This window comes from Callorhinus ursinus, unplaced genomic scaffold (assembly GCF_003265705.2).
Source record: "Callorhinus ursinus isolate GAN/ISIS: 27379988/994484 unplaced genomic scaffold, GSC_fseal_2.0 scaffold12, whole genome shotgun sequence".
NCBI lineage: Eukaryota > Metazoa > Chordata > Mammalia > Carnivora > Otariidae > Callorhinus > Callorhinus ursinus.
Window position 1 is genome coordinate 28,549,339 of NW_027397074.1, and position 15,921 is coordinate 28,565,259.

General features: G+C 33.9%; 1 protein-coding gene across 6 annotated transcripts in view; it reads right to left on the reverse strand.

Annotated features, from left to right (window-relative positions):
• THSD7A (thrombospondin type 1 domain containing 7A) overlaps window positions 1-15,921 on the reverse strand; it is a 446,918-nt gene that overhangs the window by 6,098 nt on the left and 424,899 nt on the right. For 3 of the 6 annotated variants that reach the window (XM_073898881.1, XM_073898883.1, XM_073898880.1), the window contains 5 exons: window positions 13,879-14,052; window positions 6,270-6,365; window positions 3,388-3,470; window positions 2,822-3,032; window positions 296-383 (listed from right to left, as the gene is read on the reverse strand). In XM_073898881.1, coding sequence (XP_073754982.1) covers window positions 296-383; window positions 2,822-3,032; window positions 3,388-3,470; window positions 6,270-6,365; window positions 13,879-14,052 — 652 coding nt within the window. Of the gene's footprint in view, window positions 1-295; window positions 384-2,821; window positions 3,033-3,387; window positions 3,471-5,024; window positions 5,163-6,269; window positions 6,366-13,878; window positions 14,053-15,921 lie in introns of those variants that run through there. The other 3 variants (XM_073898882.1, XM_073898884.1, XM_073898885.1) reach the window with 3 other exon arrangements.

The following is a 15,921-nucleotide window of genomic DNA, read 5'->3' on the forward strand; positions in this document are numbered from 1 at the left end:
TCAAACTCTGTAGTTCACGATAAGCATACAAAGCAATATTATCTTGTAAAACCAAGGGGAACATACTTGAGATGACCTGGAGCAGCTCTGGCTCATCTTCAGATATTAAATGGCTTATTTGGTAGTTTTTAGAATATCTATGACTAAAGCTATTTTTATTTCTAATTTCAGATGAACACTAAATGTAAAATACTTATTTGATACAAATTGCTGTTTCTGTATTATAGTCAACGGACAGTGTTTTTGCTGAAATAGATCTGTATCCCCTTATATTTTGAAATATTTAATCACTCACCAAGCTAGATAAATCATGGAGACAATAAAGATGAGTAACACAAATGCCCCAGCTGCTACACCGTAAACCCAGGTCTTTAGTCTCCCATCTAAGAAGAATGGATATTAGTTATTAATTTACATTAGTCTGGTGTGTGTGTGTGTATATATATATATATGTATATATGAATATATATTTGACAGTCTTTAACTATGACCAATGACCAGTCACATATGACCAAATCCTTTCAAAACAAAATGAATGATTGCTTAGGCACAGTTAATGATTAATGCAAAGCTGCTACTATGAGTTAGATGCTGCTTCATTAAAGATAAATTATCAGTGAGAATTGAATGGAAAAATAATTTTTTCAATTCAAATTGCGTTCAGATTTCAGGTTCATATGCCTAAATTTTTGCAGCTACTTATGTAAATTTTACTTCAATATATGCATAATGCTAAATAAACATTTTCTTATTTTTATTGAGAATGGCAATTATAAGGAAAGAGGAAAAGTAATGCAATTTCAAAAAGTCCTACAGCTTAGGGTTAATGCAGACAGGTATTTGAACATAAATTTTGTCATTTTAACCTTTTTTTTATGATGAATTGAAAGTGAATATACTTAACATTTTTGGGGGGAATTAATCTTTTATCTAATTTACACTTACACTGTACTTTAAAGCTCAGTCGACAATATCCTTTGTAAAAATAGCCAAGTTTGATTATAACCTATAAATAACTTTTTAACTATAAATAACATTTTTCTAACTTTTTATTATATGGAATTAGGATAGAAACTTTTCTAATTTGGTTTTCTGGTCTCATTTCCTTTGAGCTTCTTAGTTTTGTGTTCACAATAAACTTCAACTAGATGATAGTATTAATAAATTTGCCTAACTTGATCATTACATCAACACATATTTTCTGTTGCATACATACAATTTAACATATTAGTGCTAAAATTATAGATTGGGCAAATTGACTCCATAGACACTCTGGTTTATTCAATATTTGTAAGGCATCAAAAATAAATCAGTACTGTGAAAGTTTTTCTACTTAGAGCTAGATCAACTTAGGGGTCCATTTATTGGAACTAAATTGTTAATATTCTAAATATACTTCTTTTCAATTCTAAAGATTTTAAAAATTAGAGACTGGGTTTAAAATCAACTCCTGTTGGGTTCATCTGCCCTGAGAGTTCTTCAACAAATACTCTTTGAGTTTTTCAAAAACCAAGAACAGAGTCTAAATATACTTTTTAAGAACATAAACCGTTTTATTATATTAAAATACTCATTTTAGGGAAGGTATATATATAAAATGACAATGTTCTCTTTTTAAAAACCAGTTTTGATTGAGAAGTTCTGCTTGGATTCTTAGTCAAGGTCAAGATTGCTAATGGCCATTTGCAGGTCCACTATCTTAAATACCGAGAGCAGAGTTTCCCAGGTTTGCACAGACAAGTCAGCTTTGCAAAATAAATTGTATTTTCAGCCTAACAACCTTATGAAGGCAGGGATAATGTGGTTAAATCTCAATATTTGGGTTAAATCATCTAAATACTGAAAATACTTAAAATCCTAATAGTGATTCTCCAATAAGGGAAAATGTTTTGACTTAAAGCATTAGAAATAGAGATGTGCTATGCAGACTCCTTCTTTTCTCATATTTCTAACAACTGTAAAGTAGACTATGTCTGGCTTTGCCTAGAGATTTCCTTTGGTCATTAACTAGTAATCTCTGTTGGTGTGAGAAAAGCCACCATGATCTTAGCTACCTTATAGCCCTTGCAGCACAATTTTAAGCACCAGCTTTAGTTCCAGAAATAAGCATATAGTTTATTCCAACTAGGGAGAGAACGTGTGCGGGGTAGGGATAGCATTGTATTAGGCCTTCAAGCTTTTCCCTGTCTTGGCTTCAAGTCCATTACTAGACACATTAAGGATGTCTGTTTAGTATGACAAGGGTCTGGTCAGTCTCCAAATTTAAATCATCCCATCTAGACAGGAAGACTCCATACTTGCCCTTCTGTATCTGGTGCTAGTACAGATTCCTATTATTTGAGTTTATCAAATCTAGGGGCCGATAGAAATTGGGCTGGCTACCAAGTACCCCTGAGCACAGCACTGCATTACTGGTGTTCCTATTTTAGGTTTAAATTGTTACCAGTCTATGGTCAAATGAAAAATTCTTGAATGTCTTTAGAGTTTTGTTTCAGTTCTGAATGACAATATACTTTATTCCTAATTAATATTTCATTGTTAGAGTTCTTTGTTCAATAGAAGCATAATTATACTTGCAAATTTAGGTCTGAGATCAAAATAACTAATATCCTAATTTTTTTTCTAAGAGGAAATTAATTTCATTTCTCTGAACTTTGAGCATGAATGCTTTTTTCATAATAGTAAAAACATTTGCTATATGGCAATATCAGAATAAATAAGTACAGATGACTCATGTGAAAATGCTGGCCATTTTAACCCTTTGACATCGGTTAACTGTATAACTAAAGGATTCTACATCAACACTGTCTAGTCACTTCACCTGGCCCAAATGGCTGTAGAAACCAGGTCCTTCCCCGTCCTGTTGGGTTACTGGAGGATTGGGTTGGATGTACTGCCCGACTGGTTTTCACATCTCCTCTTTTGTCCTCCACAGTGGGTATCACCACCACGGGAATAAGTGTGCACTGCTCAAGAGTACTGTTAGAAGACATGACTTCAGTGTACCCTTCTTCACAACTGCATGTCCTCATCTGCAGGAGAACAAGAGGATTTCTACTATACATAGAAGGTGATGAGAGCATACTAGATCTGACTTGAAGAGAAGGCTTTAAGGAAGTACTGTTTTGGGACTTTACTATATGTAATTTCTGTCTTAGCTACATAAAAAAGAGCACACTTTTTGTACTGTTCACAAATTATTTTAACAGTAGAAATAAGCACATTCAGAATTGTTTATATCGACAAAAGGAGAGGTCTAGAAATCTTTAGGCCCCAAGACATGCTTTTTCTGGGGGGGGGGGGGGGGGGAAGGGAGGAGGGAGTGGACTTTTTAAGAGATGACAAATAATGCAGCTGGCTTGTCTTTCCTAATGAAGTCACACATACCTCACTACAGTACGAGTGGGGTTGACTACACGGTGGGTTACAAGACCTGTCAGCATCAGGCTGGCGCACCACCAAGCAGCCCCCTGCAGAACAGAAAATCATATATTGACAAGTAGCATCTCTTGCAATGATAGAAATACTGTGTTGTATAGACTTGTCTTTGAATCCTGAACTACTCTGGGAACCCCCATGGATTTTTCTGAGGGCGACTGACTGTGACATACTTGGTTAACCTTGACCGCTTCATACCGGAACTTGAGGCCCTTCTTATTCAGAGGAGATAGCACAGTGCCTGGCACTCGGCAGGTGCTCCACAAGCAGTGTTTGTATAGCTGCCACTTTGAAAACACTAAGTGCACACAGGCTATTTCTGTCATGGTCCCCAGCCCCCACTATGGGCCCAGTCCCACATTAAAAAGCAGATTGAATTTTCCTTTAAAGTTAAATTTTTTTCTTGGCCAAAGAAACAGTTCTCATGTCCCTTGAGATGTTTCTTTAATTTATGTGACTACCACATAAATGTACTTTTTTTAAAAATAATGCATACATAGTTCTTGGAGGAAATCCCTATTCCTGCCAGTTCAGGATTTTTGTAGCTGCTAAGTGATGTATTTGCATTATTGTTTAACTTGACATTGCAGCTCTCTGGTTTTTCTTCTCTTCTTTTCCGGCATAGTACCAAGTGTACCTAAGTTGTTACAAGTGAGGTTTTAAGATGAGAATAGATGTCCTAGAGAAACAATACTGGTGATGTGCAGGGAACTTAGAGTTTCAAACCATACTTGCTCAGTTGAATAGGATTTTAGGAAAGCAAAGTTTTTCCTTTATTTATGGAATTGATGATCCTCTGGAATTTAATCAAAGATCCTCTTGTTAATTCTTTGCCTTATCTTAATAATATAAACTATTCATCAAAAAATTATGATGGAAAAGCAGTTAGTCATTGCAAGGCAATTGCAGTTAAAAGGCCATATTGAAGTTATTATCATGAAACACATGAACAAAAAGGAAAACATCTTGATTTCTAATAAGGACAACTTCATAAAATTAAAGCAATCGATCAAGATAGGTAATATACTTTACATGCTTGTCTATTTCTCATAAAGAATCTCGTCTCTCCTAAAAGAAGAAGAATGCATATAGAGTTTATCACAAATCATTTACACATTGGCCTTTTTGGTTTCAGAGAAAGTATTAGAAAAACACTGGGTACTTTAATGGATTAAAAAGAAGGTGAACACATGATTTCTACAGGTAAGCCTTTTAAAATTTGACTTACCTTTGCCTTGGGGAATATCCCCAATTTTAGTGGGAAAAGAGATTTTTAACATATAGAAGAAATGGCAGACAAATATTACTTGCATCCATATTTGGGGAGGAAAAAAAGACCTGAAAATAACAGGACCCTCTGGGGAAACTGCAACGTTCCCTCTGAATAGTTTCAAGAAGAATGTAGACCTTCATTTTCAACACTTGAGTTGAATGGACCATCTCTATAAGCGCCTTCAAATTCAGAAAATGTATGCTTCCCTTCATAAGGCTCTTTCTCCCCTTAGGCCTCTTGCAGTGGTGTGGTTGGAAGAGATTTCAACCCCCTCCCCCCCCCCCCCCCGCCCAGTAGATAATACTGTGAGAGAGCAAAGGGTTTCTTGGTAGGTATCTCTTCTTTGTTATATATGTGTCCACTGGGAGTTGCTATATATGGTTTCTTGATACAGATTTCTCATGTATAAAATCTTACCTTCACAAGAATATAATTTGATATCCTGTTCCAGCTTTCATAGGGAGGAAATAAGTAATTAGGTTTAAATAAATCCAGGAAATTTAAAATTTAATATAAAAATTGATGCTTTCCAAAAAGCATATTGATCTCTGTTCCTGTTATCTTACTGTATATATTACAGCTAAATTTATAAATGGACATTACTAATAGGCACCCAAATGCTCATTACTTTTGATCTCTGCCACAGGGTCAAAACAATGGCAGTAAATCAGCAGGTCCCCCGGAGTAGCTAACTCTCAAAACTCATGTTACTGATACACTATGAAGTATCCTATAGATTAATCTATAAAAATGTTAAAGGAGAGACATTAGATCTTTGGGTCATATGTTTAAGGTTTAGGTTCTGGTTCCAACCTTGGTTTCTTTCTAGGAAATTTGCAAGTTTACGTATCTGGAGCCAAGTTTCTCTCCACTTCATGGGGTCCTTCCACCCTTGCATTTACTGGGTTCAGATAAGGAAACTTTTAGTAATCACAGATTAGAGAAGCTCTTTGGTATATTTGGGTCAAAGGACACTTTAGAAAAGTTTTTCATTTGGATTTCTTCTTTGAATATATAATTTTTGAGTGGGGACAGAGTGGACAGAGTAGGTTAGCTGCCCAGATGCTCTGGGCTTGAGATTTGCCAGTAGATCTTACCTATTAATACAAAACTGAATCATAGATTTCTGAATTCAAGCAAGATATTTGGATTTGTATAATTATATTCACTTGGTAATATTTTTGGTTTAGCGTATATTATTTTTAAGGTACAGAAATATAGTCCACAAAATACTGATTTTTTTTAAGCATGTGGTGAGTTATTCACATATAAAATTTCTAGGGAAGACAATCTGAAAATTATAATTTATTGGAATTAGGTAATATTTTAACTAGATTCTAGCAACATTGTCTAAAATGGCTGGATGAGGGAGAATTTAATCGAAATAATAAAAAACAAAATAGTCACTGGTTAGTTATAACAGCCTAGGTACTAAATCCCAACCATGTGCTGAATACTGAAAGAATCTTTGTTTTCTTAATTATTTTCTTTAACCACCTGCATGTGTATTACAGGAAGACTTGCAAAACAAACAAAAACAGAGAAATTGGAAGTTTACCTGTTACATTTATACCATCTGACCTCTGACACCAGACTGTTCGGGAAGAACCCTTCCAAGCACTGGCCATCCATTTATACTCATAACACTGTCCATCTGCAGAGACACAATAAACATGAACAGAAGCATTCTGCTGTCTAGAAGGACAATCATGGGGAAAGAATATTAAGAAAATATTTATAAACAATTGTCGAAGTGGTAGGTCCATCTCAAAAATGATTCAAATGTTAATTTATTGTCCTGAAATTGCCATATGTTATAAAATGTTATAAAATTTCTGATCTATTCCTAAATCCTATTTCTTTGCCACAGTTTTTATTCTTTTAATGATAATACAGTACAGTTGAACCTTGAACAACACGGGGATTAGGGGCATGTACCCCTCTGCAGTCTAAAATCTGTGTATAACTTTTGACTCTCCCAAAACTTAAATACTAACATCTTGCTGTTGACCAGAAGCTTTACTTGATAACACAAAATGTATGTTCTATACTATAGACTTATAATAAAGTAAGCTAGAAAAATGTTACCAAGAAAACCATAAGGAGGAGAAAATATTTTGTACTGTATTCATATTATTAGTTTTTAAAGATTTTATTTGTCAGAACATGAGCAGGGGAAGGGGCAGAGGGAGAAGCAGGCTTCCCACTGAGCAAGGAGCCCGATGGAGGACTCGAACCCGGGACCCTGGGATCATGACCTGAGCCAAAGGCAGATGCTTAACTGAGCCACCCAGGCGCCCCTGTACTGTATTTATTTAAAAAAAAAAAAAAAAAAAAAACAACTCTCCTGTAAGTGGACCTGGGCAATTCAAACCTCTGTTGTTCAAGGGTCAACCATATTATTAAAAATTTTAAAAAGTATCATAGTCTATCATTCTGAAATGTAAGTATTATACAGATGAAATATTTCTATGTGGTTTTTCCTAAATGTAGCTATAGTACATTTAACTGCTATATAGAATTCCACTGTACTAAACTCCACAATTTTTTTTTTTTTGGTATTTCCTCTCTGGATGGCCTTTTAGGTTGTTTTCAGTTTTTGCTGTTAGAGCAATGTCTCAGTGGTCAACCTTGTGCAAGTCTCTTCATGCTTCTTTAAGGTAAATATCTAGAAGACAAACTGCCAGGTATCTCCATAGGGATGGCTGAAACTTTACTAAATCTAACTTTTTTTTTTCCTCCAAAAAGTGACAACCTACATATCCACCAGCAGTGAATAAGGATCATTGTTGCTTCAGCCTTCACGAACATTTATAATTGCAAGATTTAAAATTTTTGGTTATTTTGGTGGGTGTGGAAGCTGTATCGTCATTTTAAATTGTAGTTCTCTATTAATGCTATTAAAGAGTAACAAATGTTTTGGAGCATTTAGACTTCCTCTTCTGAGTGTTACTTCTTTATATCTAGTGGCCATTTTTTATCCTACTGAAATCTATGCCTTTTCTTATTGAATTGTGGGAATTATTTACTCTAGAATAGCAGTTCTCAAAGTATGGTCCAGAGAACCTGGGAGACTTTGACATTCTTTGAGAGAGAGAGAGAAAGAGAGTGTGTGTATGTATTTCAACTACACATCTGTGTGAGTAGAGCTGGATTTTCTTCATATACATCAACTAAGATTGCAACAGATTGAGTGCAGAAACAGAAGAGAATCCAGCTGTCTTCCTTTAAGGCAGATATTATAGATTTGCAAAAATGTAAAACAGGACAGTGCTTGTCAAAGAAGTTATTGGTTTTGTTTGCAGAATAGTTATTTTTCAGGAAGTACTGTTATTGTTACATAAAATTGGTTTGTGGTTATTTATTTTTTAATATAAATTTTTATGTATATGTAACTCACAAAAGAAAATTTTGGGTCCTCAATTTTGAGAATATAAAATTGAATCAATTTTAGGGGTGCGTGGGTGGTCAGTTGGTTAAGCATCTGCCTTTGGGTCAGGTCAAGATCCCAGGCAGGGTGCTGGGATCCAGCCCCGAATCGGGCTCCCTGCTTGCTGCTCTGCCTTCTTGTGCTCTCTCTCTCTGTCAAATAAATAAATAAAATAAAAATAAAATTGGATCAATTTTATACTCTTGGAGTTTTAAAATTGTCCTAGATACTAATTGTTGTTCTAGAATACTAATCCTTGGAAATTAGTTGACTTCACAAATATCTTTTCTAAGCCTGTGGCTTCTCTGTTAACCTTGTTTATGATCTATTACTATGTAGAAGACTTAATTTTTCATCTTTCTCATTTTTGTGCTTCTCATGTCATATTTTGGAAATTCTTATCTTGAGTTCATAATGATATTCTGCTATATTTTCTTTAAATGTTTTACAGTTATGCTCTTCACCTTTGGGTCTATAATTTAGTTTATTAATTTATCAGTTTTGTGTATGGTGTGAGCCACAAGATAATCTTAAAAACATTATATGGATAACAAATTATTGCAACATTATTTACCCACCCATTACCCTACTGACTTTCACTTCTGTTATGTACCTAAATATGAGAATTTGTTCCTGAGATTGTTTCATTAGTCTAATTGCTTTATTGTTGACCAGTCACTCTTCTTAAATTATTAATGCTATAGAGTAAATCTTGAATAAAGCCATGTAAGTCCCTTGACCTCCTCTCCCATTTTTTTCTTCTTGAAATTCTGAGCTTTAGTAATTCTGTGATCTTCTTGGTCTTCAACCTCTCCATATGAATTTTAGGATCAATTTCTCAGATCATTTAAAAATCGGTTCAAATTACAGGGAATTTATATAAATTGGTATAAAATTGAGATGTAATGATATTGAGGCTTATCCACGAACATGCCTATTTTACTAATGTTTTATTTATATGCTTAAATAAGATTTCATTTACTTTCTATACACATCTTACATCATTTCTGTTAAATATATTTCTACTTATAGTTTTATTTTGATTCATTTTTTTCTAATTAAATTTTATAATTGAGTCTTACTGGTAAAAGATTTTTAATTTTTTATTCAAGTATAGTTGACAAAGTATTATTTCCAGATATATAACATAGTGTTTCAACAATTACAGATATTACAAAACACTCACCGTAATCGTAGTTACCATCTGTCACCATACAAAATTATTACAATCTTACTGACTACATTACCCGTGATAAACTTTTCATCCCTGTGACTTATTTACACTGTTAATTGGAAATTTGTACCTCTTGATCCCCTTCATAAATTTCACTTATCCCCCACTCTGGCAACCACTAGTTTGTTCCCTGTACTTATGAGTCTGTTTCTGTTTTGTTCATTTTGTGTTTTAGGTTCCACGTATGAGGGAAATCATATGATATTTGTCTTTGTCTGATTTCACTTATCATAATACCCTCTAGGTTCATCCATGTTGTCTCAAATGGCAAGATGACATTCTTTTGCATGGCTGAGTAATGGTATATGGTATATATGTATACATATACCACATTTTTATCCATTCATTTATTGGTGGACATTTAACTTGCTTTTATATCTTGGCTATTGTAAATAATGCTATAATAAACACGGGGTGCATATTTTTTTGAATTAGTGTTTTTTTTTCTTTTACTTGGGTAAATACCCAGAAGTGGAATTACTGAGTCATATGGTAGTTTTAATTCTTTGAGGAACCTCCATACTGTTCACCACAGTGGCTGCACCAATTTAGGTTCCTGCCAAGAATTCACATGGGTTCCCATTCTCCACATCTTTGCCAACACTTTCCTGTCTTTTTGAAATTAGCCATCCTGACTAGTGTGAGGAAATTCTCACTGTGGTTTTGACTTGCATTTCCCTGATGACTAGTGATTTTTGAGCATCTTTTCGTGTGTTTTTTGGCAATCTGTTACCTTCCTTGGAAAAATGTCTATACAGGTACTCTGCCCATTTTTTCATTAGACTTTGTATTCAGTTGTGTAAGTTCTTTATATATTCTGGATATTAACCCATTATTGGATATATCATTTGCAAATATCTTCTCCCATTCAATAGGTTACCCTGTTGTTGGTTTCCTTCCTGCAAAAGCTTTTTATTTTGGTGTAGTCCTGATAGTTTTATTTCTGCTTTTGTTTCTCTTGCCTGAGAAGCCATATCTCGAAAAATGTTGCTAAGGCCAATGTTAAAGAAATTACTGCCTATGTTGGTTTTTCTTTTTTTTTTTAGATTTTATTTATTTGTCAGAGCAAGAGAGTGAGAAGAAGAGCATAAGTGGGGGGGAGCGGCAGGCAGAGGGAAAAGCAGGGTTCTCACTGAGCAAGGAGCCTGACATGGAACTTGATCCCAGGACCCTGGGATCATGACCTGAGCCGAAGGCAGACGCTTGACCAACTGAGCCACTTGGGCACTCGCCTATGTTTTCTTCTAGGAGTTTTATGGTTTCAGGTATTATATTTAGGTCTTAGTCCATTTTGAGCTTATTTTTGTGTGTGGCATAAGAAAGCGATCCAGTTTTATCTTTCACATGTAACTGTCCAGTCTTCCCAGTACCATTTATTGAAGAGACTGTCTTTCCCCTATTGTATCTTCTTGCCTTTCTTGTGATGGATTTAATTGATCATGTATGTGTGGGTTTGTTTCTGGGCTCTATATTCTGTTCTACTGATCTAGGTGTCATTTTTGTGCCAATTTCATACTATTTTGATTACTCTAAGCTTTGTAGTAGAGTTTGACATCTGAGATTGTGCTACTTCCAGTTTTGTTGCTCTTTCTTAAGATTGCTTTGGCTGTTCAGTCTTTTGTGATTCCATATAAATCTTAGGATTAATATTATTGGTACTTCAGTAGGGGTTATATTTAATCAATAGATTACTTTGGGTAGTATAAACATTTTAATATTCTTCCAATCCATGAACACGATCTATCTTTTCATTTCTTATGTAGCCTTTAATTTCTCTTCTCAATGCCTTATCGTTTTCAGTGTATAGTCTTTCACTTCCTTGGTTAAGTTTATTTCCAATTATTTTATTCTTGGTACAAGTGTAAATGGAGTTTCTTCTTCCTTCTGCTATTTTGTTATTAGTGTATAGAAATATGTTTCTATATATCAGTTTTGTATCCTGCAACTTAACATAATTCATTTATTCTAATAGTTTTTTGGGGGGAGGATTTTCTGTGTATAATATCACATCATCTGTAAGCAGTGATAGTTTTAATCTTCCTTACCAACTTGGATGCTTTACATTTTTTTTTTTAATTGTCTGATTGCTATGGCTAGGATTTCCAGTAGTACATTGACTAAAAGTGGTGAGGGAGGATAACATCCTTGTGGCACTTCTGTTCTTAATGATGAACAATTATGAGCTTGTCCACGGAGTATAATAATGTTAGCTGTGGGTTTGTCAAAGATGGCCTTTGCTATGTTGAGACCCACCTGGTGAATTTTTATCACGAATGGATGTTATATTTTGTCAAATTCCTTTTGGTATCTATTGAGCTAATCATGATTTTTATCTATTTTGTTTGTTAAAATTTTTAATGTGAACATCATATAGTAACGTGAATGATTATTTCTTTGTTTTCAACTATTAAGCTTCTGGTTATACTTTGGCTAGAACCTTCTTTACTAGGCTGAAAAGAAGTAGCCCCAGTGAGCATCCTTGCTTTGTTACTGATTGCAAGGGAATGTGTCTTATGTTTCCCCTAATATTATGATGTATGCTCTTTGTTTTGGTAGATATCATTCATCAGGTAAAGTGATTTCCTTCTAGTTCAAGTTGTGTTGGGAAGTTTTTATTGTAAATTAGTGTTGCATTCTATAAACATCTTTTTAACATATATTTAAAAATCATATGCCTTTTTTTCCTATTACTGTGATGACTTACATTATTTTTTCTAATATTTAGGCATCTTTGTACTTCTAAAAATATCAATTAGTCATGATATTAATTATTTGGTTAGATAATCTTTAATGATTTTGACATCTAATCTATTTTCATTGGCGACTTTATTGGCTGATTTTACTGTCAGGGTTATACTTTTGTAGAGCTGGAGGGATTTTCCTCGTCTTTTTTTCCCACTTAACTTTATTTTTTAAGATTTCACATAAAAGGGAGTTGTTTGTTTCTTTAAATTTTGGTAAATCTCAAAGCCATTTAGGTTCTAGTTTGTTTCATGTGTCAGTAAATATTTGATAAATTTGAGTTTTTAATAGTTATAGAATCCATAGTGTAGATTCTCAATTACTCTTCGTATAAATTATAATATCCTAGATTATCTTGAAGTGTTTCTATTAGCAAAATATATTCAAAAATATATTTTCAAACTCTATTTGTTGTAGTATTGCTTTTGCTTTTTTTTTCTTCTTCCATTTTTGCCAGGAGGTGGTCTATTTAGTTTTGGTCAACTATTGGTTGTTGATTATCTTTTCTAATCATTAACAATTTATATTTATCTGTATTAGTTACATTCTACTTTATCTTTTTAAAAAAAATCTCGTTTAATGCTTAGCTCATTTTCAACGTTTCTCCCTCCTATTTAGGCGTTTAAGGCTTTAAGTTCTCTCCTAAGTACTTCTGTGCTGCCTCCTATGTACCATTTGATATGTAATGCCCTAGAAGTGGGTTTTTAGTTTTTACTGATGTGTGTGCATGGGGAGATTTCTTTTTAATTGTTATTTCTAGTTTTGTCATTTTGGGTTGAACAAACCTTTCCTTGGGATTTATTTCATTTTCATTACCTCCTATGTACCATTTGATATGTAATGCCCTAGAAGTGTGGTTTTTAGTTTTTACTGATGTGTGTGCATGGGGAGATTTCTTTCTAATTGTTGTTATTTCTAATTTTGTCATTTTGGGTTGAACAAACCTTTCTTTGGGATTTATTTCATTTTCATTACCTACACTGTCCTAGGACATTATGGAATGATTTATCTGGTTGGTAAATTTGGGAAGATTGAACTGACAAGGCAGATAATTCTACCTAATTCTTAAGTCATCTAGCCCATTTGGCTTTTACTTTAAGCATTCTTCCTTCACATTCTGAGCTCTCTCCTCCAACTTTTCAGTCATAACAGTAATATTTTGACTCCTATTTGCTATTAAATGTCCTACTCCCTAATTGTTTCAAAACACAAGCAGGAAGGAGAGGGTTGTTTGTTGACCCTATAAATTCTTTCATTTTCATTTAGACTGCCTCTGTGTTCCCAAACTATTTTTAATGCTCTGTGGTTCTTGGAAATGTCATGTATTGTGTGGCTCTATATGTGCATGTACATACACACACAAACCTGTAAACATGTATGTTCATAACACCTAGGTCAAATTCTTACCAATATTTTGATTTATCAATTTCTAAGAATATAGTAAAACCTCTCACTTGGCTGTGGATTTTTGTTTCCTTTGATTTAAATAAAGGATATTGTTAGATTTCGTCCTGGGTGTACACATAATGTGCTCTTAGTTAGCTCAGTCTTCTGTAGCTCATAAAACAAACATTTCTTACATTTCTTATCTAATTTATGAAGGGTAAAGATTTTTCTTATAAATTTTTTAAAATTCAGAATCATACTCTTCATTCTCAGTCTTAAGCGAGATCTTAGCAAATTACTTATTGAACAGAAAATTCTGTATCTTCTATCAACATAAAACTAAATCGAAAAGATTTCATGAATTGTAGCACTCACCATTACATGATTTTGTTTCTAACACTTGCTCTGGGCACAGATGTTGATTTTCTAGTTCCTGTATAATCACAGCTCTGGAACGGACCTGTATTCCACCAAAGCCTAAGTCTTCACCATTCACACAGGTTAGCTGACACAGACTCCATGAAGACCAGTCCTTCAGATAACAGTCACCTGCAAAACACAGGTGTGTAGTTTGTACATACCCATAAACAGTGGCCAGCCATATAGTAATTTTATTTCTTCACCTCACTGGGAAAGGTAAGACTAGCATACCAAAAAACATGCTTACAAAATAAGTATTTAATATTTGCAAGTTTATACGTAGTTTACAAGTGTGTATTAATGTTATTTTTGGAGTGGATGTTATTGGGTATTGACTATGGCTGGAAGGAGCTTGTTCCTTGTAATTCACCTCCTCTTAAAAGACAGAATAGTTGATGAAAGCCTACCACCACTCTTGTCATTATTTTTAAAGGATTTATTAAGTTCTTGCTAGTATCAATGAAAATCTAAATATACATAAAATTTATCTTGTAGGTATACATGATTTCAAAAGAACTTGAACTCCAAGACTGAGACAACTGGCATTTATACTTTTTTTTTTCTTCTATTTCTGGCCAGGGGTGTGGAGGTGAGACAGCCAACTGAGCAACTGGAGTAGGGGCAATAATGCTTGTAATTTGATCTACAGCTTCAATCAACTTTTTTTTCAATTACTTATTGAATAATGTACATGAAAAAATGAGCACATATTACAAATGTTGGAATTTTCACAATCTGATTATATAACCGTGCAACCAATGCTCAAATCAAGCAACAGAGCATTCTCAGAATTTCAGAAACCGTTCTTGTGTTATACATGGAATTATACCATACGCATCTTTAAAAAATATTTCACTCGATTATGTTTGCAAGATCCACATGTATTTACATAGTTCCACTTTGATCATTCTTACTGCTGTACTGTATTCTACTATATGAAGGTATCGCAATTTAGATATCCATTCTAGTGATGGGCATGTGGATGGAGAGTTGTAAATTTTTTGTTATGAATATTGTTGTGAACATTTTAGTATGAGTCTTTGAACTTATGTGTGCATTTCTACTGGGTGAATACCTAGGATTGAAATTGCTGGACCCTGGTGTATCATGTGTTCAACATCTTCAACCATCATGAGAATAGGGAAGAATTAAAATATCTTTCCCATATGCCCATCCATTCTTCAGGACTGACTGGTGATACTGCTCAGAGGATACAATAAATTATGACAGACACAAATCCATATGGATTCTTATTTTAATTATTCTAGCCATACCACATGCATAATTCATATTGCCTTACATTGTGCTGAAGATATCTTAATATTAGCACAAAGTTGCCTGGAGATCTGATTAATGAAAACATGTCTTATGCTATAATTAAGAAATCTTGGTCAGACATGAATTATTGACTAATAGATGTATAATAGTAAAATGATTTTTGTGGACCTTTATTATAGTATGTTGTTAATATTCAGTGTCATCCTGAAGTTCAGAAAATTCTAGTAAATTTTAGAAGTGTTAAAGAAAAATTAGGAAGCATGTTTAAATACTTTTGAGTTGCTTAGTTTTTAATTATGCAGGAGAAACTATTAAACTTTTAAACAGTCCTCTCAAGATAAAGGTAATAACTGTACCTCAGTAATTGCAGACTACATGGAAATAATACCTTTTGTACTAGTAGGCTCTAGTTCTGTGCTTATACCTCCTGACATAGTGTATTTTACAACAGAGCTTAATCTTTTAATAAAGAATCCAGGTCAGGCTTCAAAGATTTAATAACAGCAAATGAGAGTATGACATTAGCTTGTACTAAACATACTTTTATATTTTGACCATCTAAACCATTGTAATAATAAACTATACTATGCCTGCAAAAGATAGGACAAGTGTATGAAATGCACGTTCCTACTTTAGTACTTTGCTCTTTAAAGCTTAGTAACTCCTCTATTGCTAACTTTTAAAACCCATTACTGGAGAAAAGTGGCGAGAGAGGAATGG